Here is a 14243-nt window from a genome sequence, read left to right as displayed (position 1 = left end):
ATACCTTAACATAATTTTGATTTTAAAATTCAAGTTCTTGATTTTTTCTCAACAATATCAACTTTTATTGTACCTTAACATATTGTTGAATCGTAAACTCGATATATATATTTAGAATTGTAAACCAATATATATCATGTCAGACCATCATAAAAAAATTAAAAACAAAATTAGATGCGGAAGTGAAAGCGAAAGCAGACCTGAATCCATCAATATCTTTAAACCTGAGTCTTGTGGTTTTGATCTTCTAAAGGAATACGCAAGTAATTTAGAGAAGGTAGTTCTCTCTTTTCTGAAGATGAGATGTCAAAAAAGTCATGTGTGTATTTTGGGGACCATAATCCTAATATATAACTTTTGCACATTAATTTTAATTTCTAATCAGGATATCATTAATTAGAAATTAGTTACTAATGTATCAACACATATTTGACCCATGCTTATTTTAATAACTGAAGCCCAATAAGCCTTAACCAAATTATATCACATTTTATTTGGATTAACCTTATATGATAGTAAATAACAAAGTATAATTATTCTTTTATATATGTGATTCGGCTACACATATTTCTTGATTCAATGTGCAATTTTATACATAAACTTTAATTTTTGTGATTTTATAAATGAATTTTTAATTTAATTTGATTCAATTTTTAAAAACATTAACAATATTATCAAATTAGCACAATTTTATGTTGGATAGTGTACAAGCCCAATTTAGCCCGAGGTCCAATAAGACCCCAAAACCAAACAACCCAACAATCTATAAGACCCAAAACCAAACCTAAAAACTAAACCCAATTCAGCCTAACCCGAAGCCTAATTAAGCCCAAAACCATAAAACACAAAAAAACAAAAGAAAACCCTAAGTGCGCCGCACCTAGGTATGCCCTTGTCATGTCCACCGCCACTGGCGCGCCTGCTGCACTGGCTTGTCATGTCCACCGCCACTGGCGCGCCTACTGCCACCGACTTGTCACGTCCACCGACTTCAAGTTGCACCTGCAAGCAATAATAGAATTAAAATAAGTTTAAAAGCGTTTGTAAATGGCTATAAAAGCCAATCAAAATCCATTGTAATATTTGGGGGAAGGACAGAATATCAATACAAAAACAATAGATTTTCAAATACAAAACAGAGAGTGAATATTAAAAACTAAAAAAAAAAAAAACAAAAATCCACTCAGTAATTCAAGAGGTGATTTCATTTTTTATTTTCTTTCTCATTTTTCAAATTTTTTATATAGATATATAATAAAAAGGAAGAAGAGGCTTACCTTTGTTAACCACCGAGACTTTTGGAGTTCCGGTCGCCATGCACGACAGTCGATAGTGGCTGAGCCCGCGGCGGTGCTTGGCCGGAGCCATGGCCGGAGAGGAGAGGGATTTGAGAGAATTTGAGGGGGGGGGTTAGTTTTTTGGTGAAATGGGAATGAATGAAAATAAAATAAAAAGAAAAAGAAAAAAAAAAGATTGACTTATATAGGCCTCAAAACGACGTCGTTTTGAGACTGGCCTTAAACGCACAAAACGGCGTTGTTTTGGCCCTTACCCAACCCGATCCGACTCGCTCCATTAAAGGATCCACGTGTTTTTAATCGGAAGGGCTAATTTCGAGTTTAGCTCTCCACTTTTTTATTGTTTTACAATTAAGTTTCTTTTATTTTTAATTTTTGCCCTGTAATTTATTTCGAGTTACAAATTGGTCCACCATGAAGCTGCGCATTTTGGAGGGTGGGATTATTTCCCATTTTGATCCCTCCTTGTTATTCGCGCGTTCAGATTGATCCTTTTCTTTTTTATTTATTTCTGATTTGCCTTAAATTTTTGTTTTAAAGTTCAAAGTAGTCACTTTTTTTGTTATTTTTGACATTTTTATTATTAAATTAATTAATTTAACATTATTATTATTATTATTATTATGACTATCATTATTATTACTATTATTATTACTATTATTATTATTACTATTGTTTTATTATTAATTAATTTAATATTATTACTATTATTATTATATTTCTTTATTTATTTATTTACTTATTATTATTCTTTAAATACACTATATTTTATCATTACTTTTTATCATTTTATTGTTTATTTATTTATATCCTTTTATACAATTTCAAACTTCAAATTATTTGTTATTTGTAGTATTATTACTAATATTATTATCGTTATTATCAATATTATTTTTTAAACTATTTTACATAATATTTATTTATTTCTTTGTTTACTATTAGGTTTTTAATTTTAAATTTTTAGCTTACTTATTATTTTTCTTTTTAAATAGCTTGTTCGTTTTATTTTGTTTTATTTTTGACCTTTTCATTGTCATTTATATTATCGCATTTATTGTCATTGTGTCCTAACTTACGGGACGTAATTCTTTTTCTCAATTAACATGAAATATGACCTTTTCTCGAAAAATTTTCAGTTAAATAACTTTTTAACAAAGGATCATATTTTAAATCTCTTCAAAGTTTTCAATTTTCGACACTAAGACAAAATTTATTCAATTAGGTACCAATTTTGGGAGTATCGAGGGTGCTAATCCTTCCTCGTGCGTAACCGACTCCCGAACCCATCTTTCTAAATTTCGTAGACCAAAAAGCGTTATTTTAATAAATCAAAACTGTTTATTAAAAACAACCATTTTACGAGGTGACTCGATCACACCTCATCAAAAAGGATTGGTGGCGACTCCTATGTTCATTTTCGTTTTCAAAATCAAAGTCGACCCTGTTTTCAAAAAAAATGGTTTCGACATATAGTACATAAACAATTATATCAATAAAATGTGATACTAATTGTATGTATTAATTTCTTGAAATATATACAATTAAATTAAAATTAAAGTTTCATAAATACATATTAATGACAATACACGTTTCACGTGTATAATTGCACTAACTAAAAGTTTATGTATCGAATTGCGAATTGAAGTAAAGTTCATATATAGATTTTATATTTATCTTGAAATTAAAATATGTATTTAATATTGTTGAGAGGGGTTAGCTCTTTTGAGAGAAATTTTTGAAATGTCGCTCGTCAAGTAACCAGCCCATTGTGAACAATGCATACACGACTCTCAACGGAGGCGAGGGACAAAACTCTGACACAAGGACAACACTTCCAACCTCCCTTGAGTTTTACATATCACCACTAAAGGAGGCTGCCGCTTCATAAGCCATACATAGCTTTCAACAACAAAGAAAAACGAAATCGTAATATAAAATAATATTTTTTATTATTGGGGGACCGATCAATGACCTGACAAATCATATTTTAAAGACCTCTACTAAAGGAGTTCACCCTCAATAAGTATAGTGTAAAAACATATTATTCACTTTTGGGAACAGTAATAATTTAATACCAACAATAAGAAAACATAATCAAAGGCAGAAATACTTCAAAAAAATAGAAAGAAAATTGGATAAATATAGTAACGAAGCATAAGCTGGTACTGGTCCTTGTTCCGGCTTGTTGGCTTGCTGCGTTTGGCTTCAGAATGCACGGGTCACATGTCCAAGGTTCGAGGGCTGGTGCCAGAGAGAAGAAGAGAAAGAAAGAGAATGAAGCAAATCCAAAATAAGAGGTATTCCAAAATACCTCCCTTTTGCTTTTCTAATTAAACGTTGGCGTTCTCTTTTTCCAAAGGCTTTTTTCCCTTTCCTTCTCCAGCAAGTTTTTTAATTACACGTTGGCGCTCTCCTTTTCCAAAGGCTTTCGTCCCTCTCCTCCAGCAAGTCTTTTAATTACACGTTGGCGCTCTCCTTTTCCAAAGGCTTTCTTCCCTCTCCTTCTCCAGCAAGCATGGAAGAGAGCGAAAGTGCGAGCGATAAACCGCGGCCATGGCAATCTTATCACACTGTTTACACCAACGCCAAAGCAGGTAATACTCAAATCTTTTCCTTTTACTTGATTTCCGATCCATCATCAAATCGCTTCTCGCTTTCCATCTTGTTCAATTTTCTAGGTATTATTCAATATTTTATTCGCCGTTTCATTCATCAATCCACGTCCAAATTTTCTTTCATGAACGGATAAAATTTGAAATTTTAATAACCGTTAGTTGATTCTTTTTTCAAAGGTATGGATGGAGTTGATCAAGAAAAAGTTCAGAAAGTAGTGTATGAGATGAGCAAAGGATCAAAATATTTCGAAAATGAAGAGCGAAAGGAGGCTTTTAATCGGCAAAAAATAGAGCATATGCGAGCTCGAGCTGATAAGCTTTCCGCTGCTGATTTATCTCATTATCAAAAGGTTCTTTTAATACCGCTTTATACGAATTGCAAAAGTCGAAATTATGTTTAAGTAAATATATGATTTGCTATTTTTCTTAGGATGCGGATAAGAGAATTTTAGAGCTCGAATCTACACGAGACCTTTCTAGGATTTGGTTACATGTAGATATGGATGCTTTTTATGCGGCTGTTGAAACTTTGAGTAATCCTTCGTTGAAGGGTAAACCGATGGCTGTTGGTAGTATGTCTATGATTTCCACTGCTAATTATGAGGTTTGAATCGCTTCACACAATTAAATTGGTGAAAACTGATTTGTTTCTGTAAAAATTACTCTTACTAAATTTCATTCACTCTGTAGGCTCGCAAATTTGGCGTTCGTGCTGCCATGCCTGGGTTCATTGCGCTTAAATTATGTCCAGACTTGATATTTGTTCCCACAGATTTCAAGAAATATACTTATTATAGTGATTTAACTAGAAAAGGTTAGATGCTTTGCTTTTTAAACAGAGTTCTTGATGCAATTTTGGGTTATGGTTTGCTGATCCATTATATTGCATATGTTCCTCTATGATAGTTTTTTGGGACTATGATCCTAATTTCATGGCTGCCAGTTTGGATGAAGCTTACCTTGATATTACTAAGGTTTGCGAAGAAAGAAGCATTACTGGTGCAGAAGTAAGTTTGTACTATCAGTTTGTTTTTCTGGCTGCTTAACTGATGCTCTTTTAAGCTGATGCCATCTTTTGTCTTTCTATTTAGATTGCTGAAGAACTCAGATCTAGAGTATATGAAGAGACTGGTTTGACATGTAGTGCTGGAGTGGCTCCAAATCGCTTACTTGCTAAGGTTCTATTTTCTGTTCTTGGCATATAATTGCAGTTGAGAAGCTGCATCTGCAATTGTCATCACTATGAATTTTGCTATTGTAGCATTATCAAATCAAAATTGGAATATTGCATTTTATGCAGAAATTCTACAATTTTCCATAGGATGTTATCTCTTCAAATTGATGAAGTCAGTAGTGATGTTGGATGAAAATGTGACAACTCTTTTGTTGATTAACAATACTTTGTTCTTGACTGTTAACTTGTTTGGATTATGTTTACCAGATTTAGTTTTACAGAATATAGAATATTTCAAATTCAGTTTGCCTGTCACAGTTTCTGTGTGTAGTCAAATCATCAAAAGCAAAGAAATCACAGTGGACATTTCATAATATCGTCACAGCTAGTTGTTTACACTTTTCTTTGTTGTCCCTTCTGAATGTATTAAATTTTTCCCCTCAGGTTTGCTCAGATATTAACAAGCCAAATGGGCAGTTTGTTTTACCAAATGACCGCATGGCTGTCATGACATTTATATCTTCACTTCCTATTCGGAAGGTATTCTTTGATCAGCCAATCTTGAGTTCTTGTTTCAAACTTTGTGTCTTTGATTTGTTGTGAAGTCCTTAATGATTTATTTTTCCTTGGATAAGAAACAAGAAAAAATGATTTCATTTCTTAACTGGACAAAAGGTTTCTGTCTGATAAAAGTGGAGATTGAGAAAACTGAATTTGCAGATTGGGGGTATAGGCAAGGTGACGGAAAATATTTTAAAGGGTGTTTTTGGAGTCAGCACTTGTGAAGAGATGCTGCAGAAAGGCAGTTTCCTCTGTGCGCTATTTTCTCATTCTTCAGCAGGTTAGCATACTGATAAGGAGTCTCTACTGTTCAAGACTGAGTGATTATCGTAGGAAATTTTATGAAACTGCACATTCGGTGGGGACAATTGTCTTGCATTCCCTTATGGCTATAGTCAGCTGTGTCAACTTTACTTGTCAAAACCTAGTGATTTCAGTTAAGGTTGACTTTTAATCAGAGCTTTCTGAATCATTTGGCAGTCATAGCATGTGTTAAATCTCCTTTGCTGATAGATACTTAATTTGATGTGATTCTGCGAAACAAAAAGAAAGGGGTTAACTGTGAATGAGTTCTGTTATAAGTATTCAGCACAATGTTTCTAAGTTCTTGAATTGATTTTACATAATCAATAATCAATGAGGCTAAAGTGACCATCAAATTAAATGTATTTTCATGCATAGAGAGGGAATGAATTTTATGGGATTCTGATCCTTTTTCCTAATGATTTTAGATTTTTTCCTATCTGTTGGATTGGGGCTTGGAGGGACGGATACTCCTGAGGTCAGGTTTCGGAAAAGTATCAGCAGTGAGAGGACATTTTCTGCAACAGAGGATGCTGCATTGCTTTATCAGGAATTAGGTAGACAGTTTCAATTTTTTTTTCTCCTTTGAATTCATAGGTTGGTGGTTTCTTTTCTGCTGTTCTTTTCATAATCATGTGTTTAGTACTTCCTTAAGGTGAAAATGGTTTTTAAACAGTTGAGCTTCAGCAAATTAAATTAATAGTTTATTAGAGGGAGGTATCAATATCAATGTTTTAGCAGCAGCATTTTGATAAGATTGTCAAGATGGATGACAGAATGCCCCTCACTGGACGCTGTTTGGCTTGGGATATTTTGCAAAATGTCTCCTAGCTTGTTTGGCATCCAGAATCCATTCAGCTATCCTCCTTATAATTGTACCCTTAATATAGGCTGCTTTTATGTTGGATTAAACTTGTCTTCCGTGTGTGTGTGTGTCAAAGCAATTTAGATGGCATTGTCTTCAAAACTCACTAATAATTTATCTCAGCAATTGAGCTTTGTTCTGTTTGTATTTGCAGCTAATATTGCAGAGATGCTGTCAGCTGACATGCAAAAAGAGGGTCTTTCTGGACGAACATTAACTCTAAAATTAAAAACTGCATCTTTTGAGGTACATCCATGAAATCATGATACCTAATTGCTTTTCTCTTTTTCTTTCCTTTTATGCTCAATGACAAGCGGCAAAATTTAAAGGAATGGTTCGTTATATATTTGAAATGGGCCAATTCTGGTTTCAGATTCTTTTTTCTCAGGCTTCTGTTTTCCCTTTTATCCCAAGGATTAATAGCGATTGTATTTATATTTAAAATTTTGCTGACATGTTATCCATTATTGGCTTTATTTCCTCTTTATCTTTTTGGTGCCTTCCCTTTTGTGTTCGTAGCTGATATGGACTACAATCTTCAGGTTCGTACAAGGGCTGTCACCTTGCAGAAATATATTTCTTCGAGTGATGACATCTTAAAACACGCTTCAAACTTATTAAAGGCTGAACTCCCTATTTCGTTGAGACTGATAGGTAGACTTTATGTGTTGCCTGTTATTATCTATTATTTAATGGCTATGGAGCAGGAAAGAAAACATGGGTAGAACAAGTCTTTGTTGTCTGCATATTATAACGGTGCATTTGTGTTCTTTGCTGTTAGGTCTGCGAGTGTCTCATTTCAATGAAGATAAGGGGGGTGTACCTGGTGACCCTAAACAAAAAACTCTCACTACGTTTTTAATATCAGGAGATGCTTCTAGAAGAACTGGGGATGATCAACGCTTCTTAGGTTCAGATTTGAGTGATCTCCACTTCATAAGTGAAAAGGAAACTGCCATTTCTCTTGACGACAATGAGACATGTCACCATGAGTTCGGAGATCCATTTGAGAGGAAGCATTTATCAGATATAGATGACAAAAATTGCATTTCCAGCATAAATGCTTGTGAAATGGAGAAAATTGATGAACTTTCTAGGAACAAAACTGCGGCCATGGTACTTGTTAAAATTTGTTCTACCTTAGTAATTCCTTTTTTGTTTGTCTTATCACTTCTTAATTCTCTAATATTATGATTTATTTATCTATTTCCCTAGGTGAATACTGCCGATGTGAAAGAGTGGACCACAAAATCTCCTAAAAGAGACTTATCACGAGTGTCAGAAGATGATTCTTCCGTCCAGAGGGAGCCGGAGGACAGCAATCCTGACAGATTAAACAAAGAACCTAGTACCTCCGGAAATGAGGAATTTTTTTCATCAAATCAGATGGAAATGTTATTTTGGGTGGATGACTACAAGTGTTCATTGTGTGGGGCTGAATTACCTTCAAGTTTTGTTGAAGAAAGACAAGAGCACTCTGATTTCCATCTTGCCGAGAGGATTCAGAAGGAGGAATCTGGTACAGGCTCGAGCTCTTTGATTCCAAGGCTAAGGTACTACAATTTTCTTTTTTGGTAGAAAAGGTACCACAAATTTTAAATAGAATTGTAGTAAATAACTCCTATTTGATGAATTATAAAATTAGCAAGCAACATTAAGCAAATTTTGACTAACTCGAGCTGCAACCATGTTGATTCTCTTTTTCTCCTCTTCCCCTAAACAATGTTGATGTGTTTAATATAAGCATATTTCATCCAGAGCGGATAATGTTAATGATTTGCATGTTTGGTATTTTCAGATCTATGAGACAAATATTAATGGGAAATTTAGATGGAGAATTTAGCATATTCCTTTTGTTCTTGGCATGTTGGGATTAGAGTTTAACGTTTGTATAATGCATTGATTCATATTGGACTCAAGACATATATTCCCTTTGGTGATTTTGATAATGATTTTAATATACTTACTATAAATGTAGAGTTGTGCGGTTGATCTAATAAATTTTGATATGTTGTTGTTAGGATTGTCCCAATGGATTATAGTGGAAGCCAAAATAGACGTAAGAAGCATAAATCATCACCAAAACAGGGGATGCATCTGCCAATTGATTCATTCTTTACCAAGAAGGGCAGTCGGCAATTGTAATCATGTATGTATAACTATGAAAATGTTGGTTTGTATAGGTGTGAGTTTTATGGGCAAACTAGTGCCTTTTTTCTTTAAACTCAGCTGTTGAGCTACGATCTAAGAGGAGTTTGGGCAATTAGACCAAGACAGTGCCTCAGAGTTCTAAAGGCTCAAGCTGATTGGTCTATAGTAAGTGCAGGTCCTTGACCTACTTCCTTAGTAATAAGCCTTGAGATATAAATAGCATTATTTAATGGGTATTTTTGTGATTATGAATAATACTGAATATTAGTGTAAACTACAGGTGAACCAACTAAGGGCCATTTTTTTTATCATCCAATTATTGGTTTGTTTATTTTTTGGTACTCTAATTATGATTTTTTTTAATTAGTCGCCCAACTAATCAAGATTATTATTTTTGGTCTATTTCCGTTGGAAGGTGATGTGACAATTAAAAAATCGGTATAAGAACAAATTTAGCTTTCAACTTTCACGTGTTATATTAATTTAGTCAATTTTAAAAAAATTAACTCTCAATTTACAAATCATCTCAATTTGACCTAGATTTTTAAAAATTTAAAGAAATATATAAATATATATAAATATTTTTAGAAAATATAATAATTTTAAGTTTTTATTAATATTTATATATTAAATTTATTATATATTTTTGACCAAGATATTTATGATTTTCATATATTTCTTTGAAGTTTTATTATTAGGATCAAATTGAGACTATTTGTAAATTTTGAATATTAATTTTTAAAATTATGACTAAATTAATATAATATGTAAAATTTAGGGTTAAATTTGTCATTATACTAACTTTTAACTGCCACGTCACTTTCCTGTTAATTCAATTAATGGATTAAAAGACAATCTCAATGAGTTGGGTGATCAATTTAAAAAATTCATAATTAGGTGACCAAAAAAGAAACAAACTAATAATTGGATGATTAATTTAAAAAAATTTCATAGTTGAGTGATCAAAAGAAAAAATGATCCATAATTAGGTGACATTCGATGTAGTTTACTTAAATATTTATTATGTAACCCCAACTCTTGACCTAGTAGCATTGATGTGTTGACTTTAAATATGTATTTTATTATGAAAATTTAATTGGTCATCCCGTTAAATTTTTATTAAATATATTTATTTACATGATTATTAAATATTTTTTCATTTTAAATATCTTAATAATAAATTCAAGAGAAAATTTTAACGTATTAATAATTAAATTTAAATTTTAAAATAAAAATACTTTTAAAAATTATATAAACTTAATGATATTTTAACCAATAAAATATAAGGGACAAATCTCAAAATTATGCATGAACTTTGATTCAATGTGTAATTAGATACATAAACTTTGATTTAGTACAATCACACACATGAAATTTTAATTTTGGTCAAATGTATATATAAAACTTCAATTTTTATTTAATTATATACATATAAAGAAATATATTCATTAATTTATTTTTATTTTAAATAAATATAATTATTTTTATATGTAATAAATTAATATAAAATTATGTTATATCAATAATTATATTAATAATTTATAAGAATTGGATTAAATAAAAATTTATGTATAAAATTATATAAAATTAATATTTTCGTATAAAATTACATATTAAACCAAAATTGTATATTATTTTGAGATTTATCCAAAAGATAATAATTTGGTATTTGATTATATTCAGATTTCAGGCTCGTCCAAAAAAAAATAAAAATTCAGGCATTTACCCGATTTTTTGTCAGAGAAAAAACGCGCCGTTTAGTACACAAACAACAAAACAATAAAGAAGGGAGCCGGGAGGAGAAAAGAAGGGGAAAGAAAACATCAGCTTAAAGAGAATGGCGACGTATCGATCGGTGTTCGACGCTGCGGAGCTTAGTGCCCAGTTTAATGCTGCCGGAATCAACACTAAATTCATGGCTTCCATTTGGAAGTAAATTTGTTCTTCCCTCTTCCACTTTCTCCACATTTTTATTTATCTTAGAGATTTAAGTTTTCTAATTTATGAAGGTATGTGTTACAAAACCCTGGATGCGAGCTGGATGAAATTCCCAATCTGCCCTCATCAGCTTACCGTCTTCTTCGCACGAAGTTCAAGCCCTTCACGTCCACCGTTCACTCCGTTTTCCACTCCACCGACGGCGTCACCACCAAGCTCCTCATCAAACTCCAGGTCCTTTCCCCTTTTTTTTTTCTTAAATAACAAGAATAATAGGGAATTATCTCGGAAATAGAAGCTTGAATTATCAAGTTAGTGGGTGACACTTTGTTTTTATTGTTAGTAGAATGGAGCTTTTGTAGAGGCAGTGATTATGACATATGATACCCGTTTAGGTAAATATGGAGGAAAGCCTCGTCTTGGTGGTCCTAGGTCGACATTGTGCATATCGTCTCAGGTATTTGATTTCAGAACCTTGTGCTTCTCAATGTTATGTATTTGATAAAATGTTGATTTAATTTTAATTTCATCACAGGTTGGGTGCAAAATGGGTTGCAAATTTTGTGCAACTGGAACTATGGGATTTAAGAACAATTTGACGTCCGGAGAAATTGTGGAGCAATTGGTTCATGCTTCTCTTTTAACTAACATACGCAACGTTGTTTTCATGGTAATTCTTTTTTTTAGTTCTATATGTGAAGCATTATCCGTGTTATCTTATGAGGGGATTTGCTTTTATTCTTCTTAAGCTTCCATGGAGGAGTTCTGGAATGCTTCTTTCAAAATTATGATTTTTGGTTCTGTGATGGATTATTTTGATTCATTCAAGTTCATTTGACATTTTTTTGTATTTCTTTTTTCTTTATTTCCAATTGGTAGTGGCATCATTTTGATACCATATCTTGTCATGTTGTTAGTGAAAATGATGATGATGATGGCATTTACGTTGTTAATGGTCATGAAGCTCCGATGGGTTGTGTAGTGAAAATTTTTTCTTTTGAAATGCGGTTGAAATTTCCTTCCTTTTATTTTGTTAGGGAATGGGAGAACCACTGAATAATTATACTGCCTTGGTGGAAGCTATTCGTGTTATGACAGGATCACCGTTTCAGCTGTCACCAAAGAGAATCACAGTATCAACAGTAATGCCTCCAAAGTTTGTCTTGTGTAGATATTCATACCAATTGTATCATGTGTATTATTATCCATGCCATAGCATTTGATTAGCAGCATTTGGTTCACCTTACTGATTGTTGATATTGTCTTTCTTTGCGTTTCATGAAGAGTGAAATCTAAAACAACTGATACTTCCAGTATTTGAAACTGAAAGTCTATGGAGAGTTATGTTATTCTATGTGATTAAATACGTCTAATTGGACTACAAGGAGAATTTTAAAGCTTGTTTTGTGTTCCCTTTTTTTATAAATGAGATTCTAGTGTTTTGGAGAGGTAAAAAACAGAATTCTTTATATGAAAAGAAAATGAAAATTGTTTGACTGCAGGAAGCTCCCAACTTAATAGCTTTGCAATTCCACCTCATTTAATGTAGGTAGGGATTATTCATGCTATCAACAAGCTTCATGGCGATCTACCGGGCTTGAACCTAGCTGTATCATTGCATGCACCAGTTCAAGAGATCCGTTGTCAGATAATGCCTTCAGCAAGAGCTTTTCCTTTGGAAAAACTAATGACAGCCCTGCAAACATATCAAAAGAACAGGTAGCAGTTTGTAAATATTTCTTCTTATAAGTAGGTTATGGTTTTGACACTTCCATTTTTGCGGTCATTTTGAGAGCCCTAACTTTGGTCTTAACTTTCAGTCAGCAAAAAATATTCATCGAGTACATCATGCTTGATGGAATGAACGATGAAGAGCAGCATGCACACCAGCTCGGCAAATTGCTGGAAACTTTTCAAGTGGTGAGCTCTTATTTTAGCATAAATGCACACGGTTTTTCAGTAGTCTCTCTACTCTGTATACATATGTGCATTCATGCCTACCTATTTGTTTTTTCTGCTTGGTGGTGGGTAGTGAATAAGGTTTCTTTCTCTCAGGGTTGTAGGTGTAGGGGAGGGAATAAGTGTAGCCTATGGGGATTGGATAGGGCATCTTTAGTGTTTCTTTAATGGTCTCAAACATATTCTTGAATGTGAGCCGAACTTATTGGCAAGGAACTAGATTCCGGGGCTGCTAAAAATGCAAAGCTAGTTTACGAAACATGTAGTGAATTTTAGTTTCACCAGTTCATAGCTCTAAGCTGATATGCTATTGTTAACCTTCTTTTCCCGAGATTTTGAGTTTTAACTTTCGATGCAGGTTGTAAATTTAATACCATTTAATCCAATTGGTAGCTCAAGTCAATTCAGAACCAGCAGTGACCAGAAAGTATCAGACTTCCAAAAAATTCTTAGGGGTACTTATAACATCAGGACAACAGTTCGTAAGCAAATGGGCCAGGATATAAGCGGCGCATGCGGTCAGCTGGTCGTGAATTTACCTGACAAGAGAACTCGTGAAAATACAAGTCTCTTAACCGACATCGAAGATCTTCGCATTTGATGTGCAGAATCCCTTTATGGTGAGATTCTTAAATTCATTATGGTTTTCTTAACCTCTACCGAAAGGCGAGTTTGCTTCTGTTTTATCTGCAGTCAGGCATTGTTCTTAAATTCATTATGGTTTTCTTAACCTCTACCGAAAGGCGAGTTTGCTTCTGTTTTATCTGCAGTCAGGCATTGTTCTTACATTCATTATGGTTTTCTTAACCTCTACCGAAAGGCGAGTTTATCGATCATTCATGTGAAGATGACTCGGAAGTAACCATATCAGAATCTTTGCTACTGCAAAGTGTGGGTTAACTATCTTGGCAATGTCAAAGGTCTTCGAATGTATTTCAATTACAAATTTTAGATGTGAATCAATTTTGGCTCTAGTTTTGTGTTCTCTGAGTCAATTACTTAGTGACTCGGAAACTTTTGGATAACTAACATATTAGAAGCCCTTTTTTTTTTGGAGGCATTATCATCTGAAAATTAGAAAGAAAAAGAAAAAAAAATATATATATATATATGATGTTGTTTTCTTGCTAACAGCTCTCTTGATCCTGCTTTGCTCTTTCCCTCAATTCTTTCTATGATAGTTATAGTTAATATAGGATAGAGTTCTTGGAATGTTTACAAAAAGTGAACAATATCATACTATTGCTCCATATTTTTTATTAATACGAATATAAGATTATAAAATTCATAAAATATAAATTATTAACCCGTGCAATTTTCAATGAGTTGTTTTTGGTAGGTTTAATATGGCATTTGGTACCTGAACTTAGCATTTCTTT

The 14243-nt window shown here is 33.0% G+C and overlaps 2 protein-coding genes and 1 long non-coding RNA gene across 3 annotated transcripts; 2 read left to right on the top strand and 1 right to left on the bottom strand.

The window, feature by feature from the left end:
• Positions 1–650: 650 nt before the first annotated feature.
• LOC128290222 (uncharacterized) lies at positions 651–1444 on the bottom strand. The gene is made up of 2 exons (XR_008279868.1): positions 1278–1444; positions 651–1002 (listed from the first exon to the last, which is right to left on the bottom strand). It is a non-coding gene; the product is annotated as an uncharacterized LOC128290222 (long non-coding RNA).
• Positions 1445–3431: 1987 nt separating this feature from the next.
• Positions 3432–9283, top strand: LOC108484060 (DNA polymerase kappa). Its single transcript, XM_017787687.2, has 14 exons — positions 3432–3892; positions 4091–4263; positions 4344–4517; positions 4604–4727; positions 4820–4920; positions 5005–5091; positions 5532–5627; positions 5808–5928; positions 6380–6508; positions 6971–7062; positions 7359–7470; positions 7598–7932; positions 8032–8369; positions 8838–9283. Exons 1-14 carry the CDS (start codon positions 3814–3816, stop codon positions 8959–8961), a joined length of 2085 nt encoding a protein of 694 aa, XP_017643176.1. The 5' UTR covers positions 3432–3813; the 3' UTR covers positions 8962–9283.
• Positions 9284–10664: 1381 nt separating this feature from the next.
• On the top strand, positions 10665–13995 carry LOC108484412 (uncharacterized). The gene is made up of 8 exons (XM_017788185.2): positions 10665–10899; positions 10977–11139; positions 11252–11362; positions 11441–11575; positions 11943–12047; positions 12455–12624; positions 12726–12825; positions 13223–13995. Exons 1-8 carry the CDS (start codon positions 10805–10807, stop codon positions 13463–13465), a joined length of 1122 nt encoding a protein of 373 aa, XP_017643674.1. The 5' UTR covers positions 10665–10804; the 3' UTR covers positions 13466–13995.
• The last annotated feature ends 248 nt before the right edge of the window (positions 13996–14243 follow it).

The sequence above is a fragment of the Gossypium arboreum genome, chromosome 3 (genome assembly GCF_025698485.1).
Source record: "Gossypium arboreum isolate Shixiya-1 chromosome 3, ASM2569848v2, whole genome shotgun sequence".
Lineage (NCBI taxonomy): Eukaryota > Viridiplantae > Streptophyta > Magnoliopsida > Malvales > Malvaceae > Gossypium > Gossypium arboreum.
Note: the sequence above shows the minus strand (reverse complement) of the source record. Positions and strands in the feature narration are given on the sequence as shown.

What these genes read in the sequence shown, in the direction of transcription:
- LOC108484060 (XM_017787687.2), top strand. Translation starts at nt 3,814, where the DNA reads ATGGAAGAGAGCGAAAGTGCGAGCGATAAACCGCGGCCATGGCAATCT. An exon ending in TTACACCAACGCCAAAGCAG is followed by an intron (nt 3,893 to 4,090) that starts GTAATACTCAAA and finishes CTTTTTTCAAAG; the next exon opens with GTATGGATGGAGTTGATCAA. An exon ending in CTTCACTTCCTATTCGGAAG is followed by an intron (nt 5,628 to 5,807) that starts GTATTCTTTGAT and finishes CTGAATTTGCAG; the next exon opens with ATTGGGGGTATAGGCAAGGT.
- LOC108484412 (XM_017788185.2), top strand. Translation starts at nt 10,805, where the DNA reads ATGGCGACGTATCGATCGGTGTTCGACGCTGCGGAGCTTAGTGCCCAG. An exon ending in AGAGAATCACAGTATCAACA is followed by an intron (nt 12,048 to 12,454) that starts GTAATGCCTCCA and finishes CATTTAATGTAG; the next exon opens with GTAGGGATTATTCATGCTAT. An exon ending in TGCTGGAAACTTTTCAAGTG is followed by an intron (nt 12,826 to 13,222) that starts GTGAGCTCTTAT and finishes CTTTCGATGCAG; the next exon opens with GTTGTAAATTTAATACCATT.